The sequence below is a fragment of the Stegostoma tigrinum genome, chromosome 7 (genome assembly GCF_030684315.1).
Source record: "Stegostoma tigrinum isolate sSteTig4 chromosome 7, sSteTig4.hap1, whole genome shotgun sequence".
Taxonomy (NCBI): domain Eukaryota; kingdom Metazoa; phylum Chordata; class Chondrichthyes; order Orectolobiformes; family Stegostomatidae; genus Stegostoma; species Stegostoma tigrinum.
In genome coordinates, this window is record NC_081360.1 from 26,732,366 (window position 1) to 26,745,798 (window position 13,433).

Genomic DNA, 13,433 nt, shown 5'->3' on the forward strand with positions numbered 1-13,433 from the left:
GGTATCCTGGCTGTCTAAGCAATTCCACAAAGCCTAGATCTGTGCCTATCAAAACAAAATCTGCCACGCATGCTTTCCGCTCCTGGCTAATGAATATCAGACATGGCTAGAGGCAGTTTTTGTTTTATATGGGCTGGTGCCTCTATGAACCAGAGACGCGGGATGTCGAAGTCATTTCCACTCTTCCTAATGTGAAAATAATGACGGCTGCACTTGGGGGCAGAACTTATCGATTTTGACCTCTGCATTACTTTTACAATGGACTCTCCATCATCACAAAACTTTAGGTGGTCACATGTACAGAAGCAGACATTGCGCCCTCCACGTGAACACCGCATAACATCACATACTTCTGAGCTGGATCTCAAAACAGGCAGGGTCACTACTCATCGCAAAGTTTTCCATCAACAATTATACTCTGAACATTTGAGCTTTTGTGAACAAAAGCGAACATAGATTCATGTTCCCAGCAGAATAATATTGTTCAAGGCACAAGTATAACACTCTTGATCTGATAATGCAAGCCATTCCAGGATTTGGAAGAAGACATTTTTTGCTTCTTGTGGTCCACAGAAAACTGACTTCTGGAATCAGCAACCCCACCTTCTATTTCATGGCCAGGGTTCCCAAATGGTTTAACATAAAATCTGCCCTAATAAGCTACTTAACTTCATTTTGTTTGATTTATTGTTGTCACATATACTGACGTACAGTGAAAGGCATTATTTTGAGTGCTCTAAAGGCAGATTGTACCATACACAGTGCATCAGGGCAGCAGAACAGAATGTAGAACACAAATGCAGAGAAGGTGCAGAAAGAGATCAGAACTAACATTTGAGAGGTTCATTCAAAAGTTTGATAACAGTAGCGAAGAAGCTGATCTTGGATCTGTTTGTATATGCATTCAAACTTTTATATCTCCTGTGCAATGAAAGAGGGTTGAAGAGAATATAACTGGTGTGGGAGGGGTCTTTGAGTATGTTGGCTGTTTTCCCAAGGCAGTAAGTAGTGTAGCTGGAGTCAATGAATGGAAAGCTGGTTTGCGTGATGGACTGGGCTGCATTCACGACTCTCTGTATTTCCTGGGGTCTTGCAAAGAACAGTTACCATACCATGCTAGCATCCTACCTGGATGCATGATTTCTATGGTGCATCTATAAAAATTGGTGTCCTTTTGGACTTGCTGTATTTCATTAGCCTCCTGAGGAAATACAGCATTGGGCGGTCAAGAAGGCACAACAATGTGGGTAGACCAGGACAGATAGTTGGCCATTGCTCCTAGGAACTTGACACCCTTCACTATCTCCACCTTAGCACCATTGATGCAAACAGCGCCATGCCCTCCACTCTGCTCCTTCATTTTGCTGGCATTTATAGTGAGACTGTCGTCTTTACACCATGCTACTAAGCACTAATCCGAATTAAATAGCCACCTCTCCATAAAAGCACAACTCGCACATAACACTACTTGCCACTATGAGAACAGCAGCAGACAAATATTGGGTGGATTGCATTGTGGGCTTTTAGGGTTAACCAACCCATCAACTGATTTCACCTTACTCATCAAAGCTGCTTGGCAATATTGACTGACCCAGACTTGGTTCTTCCAGTCCTTGTGTGAGGGAGTGGGAACCCGAGACATCACCAATGGTCCTGGTCTACTGCAATCTCTTTTGCTTAAGCCCAGGCAGTAACCCCGTTCCTCGTAGGCTTCATTAAATGTACTATACTAGGGGAGCTGAGTTGGTGAATAGACGCCATTACTTATTTTCAGTGTCTACAGGAATGTGTGTTTATTTGCTTTTCCAAACAATTTGATGAGAAAATTAGAGAACACGTCACAAGTCTTATTCAAGAAATTTAAGAATTTAATTTTCAAAAGAAAAAACACCAATTCAAGTGGGAGAATGAAACTGAGGGATTCAAATAATACCAAAGGGTATATTTATTTTCTGATTTTGGTACAAAAGCATACATAGGTCCAGAGTTGTATGGAATTGCACCAAATTGGGAGTATTAAAAATGGCACGTGGGGCTGAATTTCTAGATTAACAACCCCAGTTAAATTTCAAGTAATCTTTGCCAATGTAGAATAAATTATTGTTAAAGAGCCTGCATAAAGCAGTCCTGGTTATTCCACCTGTGTTATGGGCACCATTTCAAATTCATCAATGCAGTTCTCACAAAAAAATTGGGCTCTATTTATTAGTAAAAATGTGGCTCCCAAAACTAAGAGTCATGAGGCATAGCATAGCAGAGGTGTGTGTGTCTCTGTGTGCCTGTGTCTGAGTGTGTGTGTGGAAGCTAGTCTCAAGGCCAAAACAACAGCCTTCACAAATCCTTCCAAAAAGCACTGCTCCTTTTACCTTCTTACAAAGTGAGAAATCACACACCTTACTGAAAGTATTATAACAAAATGCTCTAAACCTTTGGTCTTTTTTTGCACCTCAGTCTTGTGTAAATAAACAAACAAGCACTGAAAAAAATCTTCAAAAATCAATGTATCACAAGGTAATAAAGGTCAATAAGACAAAGGACGCATTTCCCAGCAAACTGTGTCAACATTACCTACAGGGCTGAGTCTAGTAGCAATGCTCGGAGCTCAAACACGCATTCACAATGAAACCATCAGAAAAAAAAAGGCTTAGTCAACCATTCAAACTGCAATTGTTGATATGGATGCAAGATGACCTCAGATAGGTTTGCAGGCTCCTCTAGGATAGTGGGGTTGAAAAAATTCCCAATTCCTGATACCCATCTCCTTGACAAATTTTCCACACACAGATTAGATTAATCACCTTTATTTAGCCTGAGAAAAACAAAAATGTTCTTGTATTTCACGAAACAATTAAAAAATGATTCCATAAGTCCAGCAATCTCTGTGGAACTGATGTCATACCTGGACCCTGTCCCCAGTGCTGACAGCCCCTGGGAATCCATCAATGAGTTAACTCCTTCACTCTACCACCTCCCCCAACAACAAATAATCCCGCAAAACCTCTAGGTGGAGTTCTCCATGATTTTGGCTTGGTTTATTTCATTGTCATATGTACTTAGGCATAGGGAAAATGTTTGTTTTGCATGCAGTAAGGGCAGATCATACCATACAAAGTATGTAAGGATAGTAGAACAGAGCGAGGAACAGGTCCCTTCATTAGTCCCTGTGGGGAAGAGAATTTCCTTGAATCTGTTGGTATACGTGTTCATGCTTTTGTACCTTCTGCCCTATGGAACAGGTTAGAAGAGATTATAACCAGGGTGGGAGGGGTCTTCGATTATGTTGGCCGCCTTTCCAAGGCAGTGGGAACTATCAAACCAAAATAGGTCCCATGTTGCTAAACTGAAGAGCACTTTCACAATGCTACTAATGCCCTGCACATCCACCCTTATACCAAGCAGCGCCAATCCCACTCCCTGAACTAGCAGAACAGCATCTGTTTAAATTCTGAGTTTCTCACTCACGTGACACACAGAGGTTAGTTATTTCGGCGAATGTAGCTCTTTTTAAAGATCAGACCAAATACAAAATTGATAAAAATCGCGTCAGAGCAGAAGTGCACTGCAGCTCTCTAAATTGCCATGATCAACGGCTTATGGTATAACAAATTCACAACATAACTTATGCATACAAAGTTCTGCCTTAGAATTTGCTGTGCATCATTTCAATCAGTTACATGGAACAATTCTTTTGACAAAGGTCATTAGGGGCAGCATTAACAGCTGCAAGAATTTCTTAATGTCCAGCTAACAGATCAATAAATGCCATAACTTTACAGATGTCTGTGGAAATCTTCATGTGTCCTGACAGAAAACAGTGTTCAGCAAAATTATAAAAACCTAAGGAACTGCAGATGCTGTAAATCAAGAACAAAAACAAAAGTTGCTGTAAAACCTCAAGAGATCTGAAGCATCTGAGAAAAAAAATAAAAAGTTAACATTTCGGGTGTAGTGATTGTTTCTCAGAACTGCTCAGAGGTAGGATCACTGGATCTGAAACGTTCACTGTTTTATTCTTTACAGATGCTGCCAGGCCTGCTGACCATTTCCAGCAGCTTATGTTTTTGTAGCAGCAAAATGATATTTGTTTGTAAAATTAATGCTACATTTTTATAACATTTGAAACAGTTTACTATTTTAGGTCATCTTTGGAGGGAAATAAAGTTTTAAGCACAATTGCAGGACTGACTAAACGTTAATATAAAGTACGAATCAATAGACAATTGTTTTTGGTGCAAACAGATAATTGGTTTGAACAATTTAACCAGCCTTTGTAAAATTGCAATTATGTTAACGTAAAATCTTCTTCCTTTGAAATGTTATTTTTAAGAAAAAACATGGCCACACAATTTAGTGCCCAGAACATGCTAATGTTCTATCAGTAAATATTGTTTCACAATGAGCACATAACAAATATTGTTAATTTGTCTCTCCATGGAATGTGATAATCACACTGACATGCATCACTGAATCGCTTTCTACATCATTTAAACCTAATACTAATGGAAGTTAGTTAGTTCAATTCTTCAAATTGAGCCAAAAGCTTGGACAATACGAATGGCTGTTGAAGAACTAACAATGTGGTTAGAGCTCCAAGAAAGGATCCATAAAAGGGATGAGAATTCAGCAAGTGAAGTAGCAAACATTCAGTAGCAAACTTCCTTTGCCCTGGAACCCTGGTTACTTGGTTTGAAACGCTGCAAATGTTGAATCCTTGTTTAGATATAAAGTAGAGAAAAGACCAACCAGTCTTAACTATCGGGGGGTTGGGGGTTTGGGGGTGGGGGGGGGGTGGTTTGTGCTGGGGGGAAGTGGGATAAAGAAGTGGGGTTTTGAAGCTTCTAGAAACAATAACCCAGGACAAATTTAACAGCCACAAGTGATGGGTTAATTAAAGAAAATCACCTTGAAACTTTCAGGGAACGTCATGTTACCCTGACTCACCGGAACTTTTTAAAAGATGCAGCAGCAAGGTTGAACAGGAGCAACATGCTGATATGGTGTACGTTGATTCCCAAACATCTGACACACTGTCAAACAGAAACGTTATAGCTACAGAAAAAAATGGGATGGTGACTACGTAGATATGGAGCAGACAGTAGTCGCTAATAGATGTTGTTGTAATAGAGAGTTTGCCAGGGGTCAGTTTTGGGAGCCTTATTGATCTTGATTTGTATTGATGACCTAGACTTTGGTGTGGAGAGCACAATTTCAAGGTTTGTAAATGGTACAACACTTGGGAATAGGATAATGATGATCAGTAGGATAATGTAGAATTTGAAAGGGCCAGGGGCAAGTTGGAATGGGTGATCACGTGACACATAATGCTCATTGTGGGGAAATGTGATTCATTTTGGTAGAAAGAACATAGACATACAGCATAAACTAAACAGCATAATCCTAAAGGCCCATGGCAGCAGGCAGAATTGGTGAAGACAGTAGGACAAGTTGAGAGTGGCTCATAGTGTATGGTATCCAAGGCCTTATCAATAGGGATAAGGACCAAGGACGTTATGTTGAACTTTTACAGGACATTAACCCAGCTTCAGCTGGAGTACTGTGTCCAGCTGTGCATGACGCACTTTAGTGAGTATGAGAGGGTGCAGAGAATATTCACAAGGTTCCAGGGTTGAGGATCTATAGGTGACAAGGTAGATTGGAGAAGTTAGGATTGCTTCGTTTGGAGAAGATTGAGAGGAGATATTATTGTGGCATTCAAACTCTTTGGGAAGTGGGGGAGAGGGGTTCAAGACACAGTAGACAGCCTTTTCCATTAATGAATAGATGAAGGATTAGTCAAAGTAATTGCTTTTGCTCTTTTTAGCAATAGGAGAAGAAACATTTTCATGCAGCCAGTGGTTATGGTCTAGAATACATGGTGTTGTGGGTCAATTGAAGCATTCAGACAGGCGTTAGACTATTATAGAATCATAACATCAACAGCATGGAAGTGGGCTTTTCAGCCCATTGAGTCCATACCGATCTTCTGAACAGCATCCTTCCCAGACCCACAGCCTACCCTTTCCTTGTAACCCTGCATTTTTCCCCATGGCCAATCCATCTAGCCTCCACATCCCTGGACACCATGGGGCAATTTTGCACCATCAAAACACCTAACCTGCACATCTCTGGACTGCGGGTGGAAACTGGAGCACCCGGAGGAAACCAATGCAGACACGGGGAGAATGTGCAAACTCCACAGAGACCTGGGGGGTAGATTTGAGCCCAATTCCCTGGTGCTGTGAGGCAACAGTGCTAACCACCGAGTTGCCGTGCAGGCTTGTTATCCAAAAAGAATAAATATGTAGGGTTACAGGGAGAAGGCAACAAATGGCACTCAGTCAGATAGCCAGTGCAGACCAAATGGCCTAAATGACCTTCTTCTGTGTTGCAGCATTTCTGCAAATCCAGGGAAACTCGAAGATCATTTCTGTGCCAGCAATCGTTTGTGTGCACAATTATTTTACCACAGGAGAGCGCCACAATGAACTATTTTGGCTTGCTTTTCTTCCTGTTTTGAAATACTTAAAAATAGGTGATATTGAACTGCAACCATTTGAAACATTTTTGCTTTGTGCTACAGACTCATGGGAAATTTCTAAAATTTTGACCATCAGATTTCTTCAAAACAAATTGTTACCTGGGATAATATTAAGCCTCATCTTTAAATGTCATATGCCCCTAGGCTTGTAGATTTCCAAATAAAGACTGATTTATACTTTAAAATGCTACCTTATATGAGAAAACTGTATTAGGGCAAAATCAAAAGATTTTGAATGTGCCATCAAATTTTATGACAGACAACAACATTTTTACCTAGATCTAATGGGAGATTGGTTTCTAACTTATAATTTCCTTCTTAGAATGCAAATGAATTTTGACCTATGCTATCAAATATTATTAAATACAATTTGAAATATCTCTGTACCAAAATTGACAAAACTGTAATTTCAGTCTATTAGAAACAATGACAATGAACCTGCTGGTTTCCCTATATTTATCTAAATCTAGACAAATTGATAAAACTGTGTCTTTTGTACTGACACTGCATGTATGTGACAAAACTAACTCTGGAAATGGTATGGACACTAACATGTATTTGGAACATAAGGCAATTAACTTCATTTTTCTATTGGCTATGTTTAGACCTCTATTATTTCAGAGAGAATTTGCTAAATGTTTGCACAAGAAAAACATTGAATGGTTACAAGGATAAAGTAAGGAGATAGCATTAGATGAGGTAGCTCAATTATCCCTGGTACCATACAGCCATATTGAATCATATGGCCAGATCCATGCTGCAATGTCTGATTCATTTTCTTTGTCTGTTCTAATCCTTCACTTCACCCCTGGTAAATTTTATTCACTGTAAATTCACCAGCATCATTCCACTTAAAACAAAAACGCCCCATCATCAAAATATATAGTTTATTTTAAAGAATGACTGTGCTGATCAGGGCAAATAGACCATTCAAATTTGAAATGATTAAAGCCTTTTTCTTTCCCAAAGAAACAGTATGCAACAGACTAAGTAACCTTGTATCACTTATATCAAAATCAGAATATTAACTAGCATATCAATCATGAATATTCCTTTTTAAAAAAGCATATCACACTAAAAAGAACCTTGCAGCAATAATGGCACTATAAAGCAACTCAGTATACAATTCTCGTACAAGATAGAAAATGATATTTTACTTACTTTGCAGAAAAAGGCTAAAATACATTGAGGGAAAAGAAATCAACAGCTGCACAGGCTGATACAGCAGCTAATGAAACTCACGAAGACGCCATTGTAATGGACGATCTTAAAAAGGCAGAATCAGGGCTGCTTTGTACATACAAAAACCTGAATATTAATGATTCAATCCGAGAACGCTTTCTTTCTCTTCGCCCTACTGTAGCTGTGCCAAGAATCTGCAATACATGCTGTAGTCATGGAAACATTGAGGTAGGACTGGAAATAATATTGCAGTATGAAGTAAGCTATGACTATGTCAAGTAGTTTATTTATTCCCAATTATCAAATTTTCATTGCAGCGTATTATAATAAGCAATGATAACAGAACATTTGGAAAGCATTAATGATATTGGACAAAATCAGCATAGGTTTATGAAAGGCAAATCATGCTTAACGAATTTACTAGAGTTGTTTTGAGTGTGTAACTAGAAGAATCAATAAGGGAAAACCACTGGACGCGGTGTAGTTGGATTTTTAAAAGGCTTTTGGTAAGGTCCCTCATAAGGGGCTTGTGGGCAAAGTTAAAGCACATGGGTTAGGCATAATACAGGTACATGCATGCCTTCTTTTCAAAATAGTTTGCATAGATAGGGAGAACTAGGTGTATCAGATGGCCTTCGTCATCTTCAGTATGCATTGTATCCTTGATTGTTTGGTGTGCGTTATATTTTGCCTTTAAGTCAGCTTAAAAGCCAACTGCCATTTTACCTCATGAAGTTGGCCTATCATCTGATGAACAAAAGGATTACATGGATTTCAGACAAGGAAATCTGTACCATACTAAACTTCTGGGTTGGATTCTACTACTACACTAGAAAATACATGCAGCAGGGGTAACCAGTTTACTCATACGAATGAGTGACACCACACACATCACTGAAACGGAATATACAAGAGTAGCAGATTCAATTTGTAATAAGGAGCAGAGATACAAGATGCAAGTGTGCATGAGAGAGCAGGAAATGGGGTTGGGATGGTGGTGGTGGCTGGGGGGGTGGGAGGGGTACAGGAGGGGGTTGCTTGCTTGCTCAGTTTCTATCACTTCCTCTTCATGGTGTTCTCAACCTAGCCTGCAATTAGGAAATATTGAAGCAGCCCTATGCTTACATGCTCAGATATCACATAATTGTAACTTAAAACATGAATTGATTTCCATTTCTGGCGTGCTGCACTTCTCCAAACAAAATGTTGAAAGCATTTAGCATCTCAGTAGGTTTAAAGCAGAACGGCCACTTAACATGCAACTCATGAGAAAAGTGCATTTCTTAGTGATAATGGGAACTGCAGATGCTGGAGAATCCAAGATAATGAAATGCGAGGCTGGATGAACACAGCAGGCCCAGCAGCATCTCAGGAGCACAAAAGCTGACGTTTCGGGCCTAGACCCTTCATCAGAGAACAGGTTTCTAAGCCAGTAATTCCAAGGTTGCCCATGAGCCAGTGTATACACCTTTCTAACTGACCCTGGACATGAGCTATGGCCAGATTAACTATAAACCCAGTAAAACTGTTCTTTTGATTCATGTAAGTTGACAATGTCATTGTGGTTGGTGTACAAATTGGTGGACTATTCCAATAGAAGTGAAGTCCACAACATCTTAGATTTTAAATACAAGAAATAACAAGACAACTAAAAAAAATCCTTTTGTTTAACTTGTTCATTGATAGTGAATGGCACTGGCTGGGTCATCATTTACAGCCCATCCCTAATTGCCCCTTGAGATTAATGCCTTGTTAGTGCCATATCAGACAGCAGTTAAGAGTCAACCATATTCTCTTCTGTGCAATAAACTTATGTTCTTTTTAAGAACATCCGCAGCATCACGTGAATGCATTCCAGAGACTAATTACCAAATTAGCCAATTACAAAAAGTAAACATTTACTCTAGGAAGTCAGGCTTCATTCTTGGATTTGACTTGTCCAGTGTCATCTGTTACCACATTACACAGATGTAAGTGGAATTAAAAACTATCCTTAAAACAATGGCCTGAAAGTTCCAGTATAGTTGAATGTACACAAGGGGACCCTGCGGAATATGTACCTCCAAAGGGGTTGCCTGGGAAATTGAATGTTCTCCTGGGCAATTCCTCTCTGCCCGAAACCCTCAAGTCTTCTACTGAAATGGGCACTTTCAGAGCATTCTGAAGCAATAAAAGCAACTTACTACTTAGGATAAATGGGAGAATACAATATATAATCTAATCCTGAGTAACTACTTACACACTCTATTCTCACATATCCCATTCCCTGCTTCCCCGAACGAACGAACGAACACACACACACACTGCCTTTACCAGAGGTAGACCTGACGTGGCATCCCTGACTGCGGACATCTGATCAGCCCTCCCAATGCTGATCATCTAAACTACCCCATCCACACAGAACCTTACACTCACACATCCCCCACCCTCCCTCCCAAACACTACATTGCTTAGCTGGTACCCTTGTTATCTCTCGCCCTGTCTAACTGACACCCGCACCCCTTTTCATGGCATCATACCTGCTTATCACTTGGCATCCTATCCCTGCGTCCCACTTACTGGCATCCTGGCACCCTATTCCCTCCCCAGCTATCACACTACCTTTCCAGTTGGTGGCTTGGACAACCTAATGACATTATTGTAGTTGTACACAGGGAATCTCCAGTAAAGAATTCCACAATTGGTTACAGGACAATTGCAGGAAAATAGAAATCAAATTGTTGCCACAGAAATGGTGAGATTGCTCAGCAAGGTACACTTTGAAATCAGTGATGAACATCTCTTGCTTCACCACTGAATGAACATCCATGTCAATACTGTGCTATATAGGCATGCCCCAGTTGTAATGTAATACCCCTTTCAACAGATTCCATACTCGTCATCGATGTGTAAACATAACGATGGCTAGTTATTGTGTGTACTTCCCAATTAAGAACATTGTACTTCAATAAAAGGAGATGCCTCATTGTTTCTGTATTACTGAGAACAGGACACCGTATTATTTATTATACATTATAGAAAATGAAAGGAACAGAGTTTGTTTTACCTGCTGTTGCTCCATCTTTAGCGGTCAATTTCCCATTGACTCCATTAGCTTGTGACAATGTGTAGGCTGCCTGACCTCCATCCTGTGCCTCGGCGAGGTTGTCTCTGAACGAGTAGCCATTCTCTGTTCTGGATATACATTCACCTGAAGCACTCTGCTCTTTAAAATCTGTAGTAAACTGATGTGAAGCAGCCTCGAGGACAGTGCTTGAAGTCCACTGTGGTGCACTTCCTTCAGATTTCCCGTCATCTGCCATTCTTCTTTGTTAAACTCTCAGCTGTAATTAAAATAAATGGTATTGATTATTATAGCTGACTGATCACCATATAAAACCACATAAATGGCATGCTGGGATTTATGGAAAGAGGATTTGAGTACGAGAATTAAGATATCTTGCTGCAACTGCATGGTACTTTAAATGAGACTGCACTACTGTGTGCAATTCTACAATTCAAGGGAGGATTTCCAGGGCAGAGAAGGAGTGCAACAAAGATTCACCCCACTGCTTTCTGCAATAGCAGGCTCATCCGAGGAGTGATTGTGGACACCAGCCTATACTCACTAAACTTAGGAAGAATGAGAAGTTATCCAATTGAAACATTCTATTTCACAGAACTTGACAGAGTTGATGCAGACGTACTTTATTGACTAGCAGTTTTGTGCCAGGGACACAATCATCGAATGGGCTGTGGACCCATTTTGGACTAAAATCAGGAGGAATTTCTCCATTCAGGAGGTGGAGTGTCTTTGGAATTCTCTTCCCCACAGTACTTTGGAAACTCATCGAACACAAAGACAGAGATCAACACATTTCTAGGTATTAAAGATATCAAATGATCTGGGGAGGCTGCATAAAAATGGTGATCAGACAACAGATTAGCCAAGATCTAGCTGAATGGAGGAGTAGGCTTGAGGAGCCAAATGGCTGACTCCTTCCATTTCCCATGTTCCACAACACTCCTCATTCAATTTCACTTTCAGACAAATTTCAATGACTGAATTAAATGATCAAAAAAAAAGCAAAACCTTTTGTGACAATTTAGAATCACAGAATCCCAAGGGCGTGGAAGCAAATCAAACAAATTCAGCAAATCAAGACCACACCACCCATCTGAAGAGCATCCAAACCCACTCCCACCCTATCCCTGTAACCCTACACTTCCCACGGCTAATCCATCTAAACTTTACACCTATGAGAGGAAACAAAAGCACCTGGAGGGAAACCACACAGACTCTGGGAGAACGTGCAAACTCCATACATATCGTTGCCCGATGATGAGATCAAACCCAGGTCCCTAGCACTGTGAGGTAGTGGTGCTAACCACAGAGCCACTGTGCCATCCCAGTCACCAACTTCATAGGCTATTTCTTCCCACATTGTAGAAATCATGTGTTTCCAATGTCATTGTCAGGTATACACCATTCTTCATAGCTCATACATTGCTTAAGTTATTTTTGCAAATTTTAAGCAGGCGAGTTAACTAACTAAACACTAGCTCATGCAGTTTTATTTTTAAAAAGGCAATAATTTATCCAATTTTTCCCTTTAGCAATATTGGCAATCTCAGAGTCAGAGTAATTTTCATATGAATCAAATGAAATTAAAAAAATTACTGGAAATAATCTGATGAGGGTGCATCTGTTTTATTTCAGACCTCCAGCATCTGCAATATTTTGCATTTGCTTTTTTAAAAAAAAAACATTCAGTCATTATACCTCTGGTCTGTCTGTATTAAATTGCAATATCTAATAAAAGATTATATGGTTGAATACTGTAGCTACAGAAGTAGAATTGTAGCATTCTCACAACAAGAAACAATCCTTTGAAATGTGTTTTACACTGACATCTTTTGTTTTAAAACAAATGGCTTCAGAGGTTCCTCCATGTCTGCCAAAGTTTACTTATTCCATCTAAATTTATAATGAAATGTAATTATAACGAAATTTATAACGGTGTTTCTTCTTAATTTCAGATCGCCTGAAGCTCAATTCCTTCAGGGTATTTTAGGCAAACTAGGAACTTGCTTCTTGGTCTGGATTTTTTTTTTCCCCTGCAGTTGGAGGGAGGGGAAAGTCATAACCAGATTTGCTGGAAAGGATGTGCATAAATTGCAAAAGCCCAGTATCACACTCTCACTTCACCACAAAACAGTACAGAGAAGCCAGGGAGGATGGTGCTATATGAATAGCTTTTGCTGGAACAGGGTGTGCACAATTGGTTGGAAATGCACAAGCAAGGTTTCATTTTACTATCTTTTACCACTAGGTTGATGGCTGTGCACGATAACGGTACAACAATGACCGTAACTGGGCATCTGGATCCTTGGTGAATGGCAATTTGAATTTTACAGAATCTTTCAACATAATGGGTTGTTTCAAGATGCTCCACAGGGTAAAAGTTAAAATATGCCATCAGTTCTGTAAAGGGAAACATTTGGACATAAAAGTTCAATTGTAAACTGAGCTATAAAAAAAATTAAAGTGAGGTCGAGAAGTGGGAAGGTTTAATGGAGGATATACCAGCGCCTGGTGCCTAGGCAGCTGAAGGCATGTCCACCAAAGGCAGTATGATTAAAATCTTAGATGCTCAACTAGAACTAGCGTTAAAAGTAGAGGAAAAAAATATCAGAGGATTGTGGGCCGGATGACATAAGAAACGAAGAGGGA

General features: G+C 39.9%; 1 protein-coding gene across 30 annotated transcripts in view; it reads right to left on the bottom strand.

Moving 5' to 3' along the window:
- Positions 1-13,433, bottom strand: part of LOC125454137 (microtubule-associated protein 2-like) — a 245,952-nt gene that overhangs the window by 82,107 nt on the left and 150,412 nt on the right. For 26 of the 30 annotated variants that reach the window (XM_048534559.2, XM_048534589.2, XM_048534586.2 and 23 more), the window contains one exon: positions 10,767-11,043. In XM_048534559.2, coding sequence (XP_048390516.2) covers positions 10,767-11,022 — 256 coding nt within the window. In that variant the 5' untranslated portion in view covers positions 11,023-11,043. Of the gene's footprint in view, positions 1-7,699; positions 7,849-10,766; positions 11,044-13,433 lie in introns of those variants that run through there. The other 4 variants (XM_048534578.2, XM_048534577.2, XM_048534573.2 and 1 more) reach the window with 1 other exon arrangement.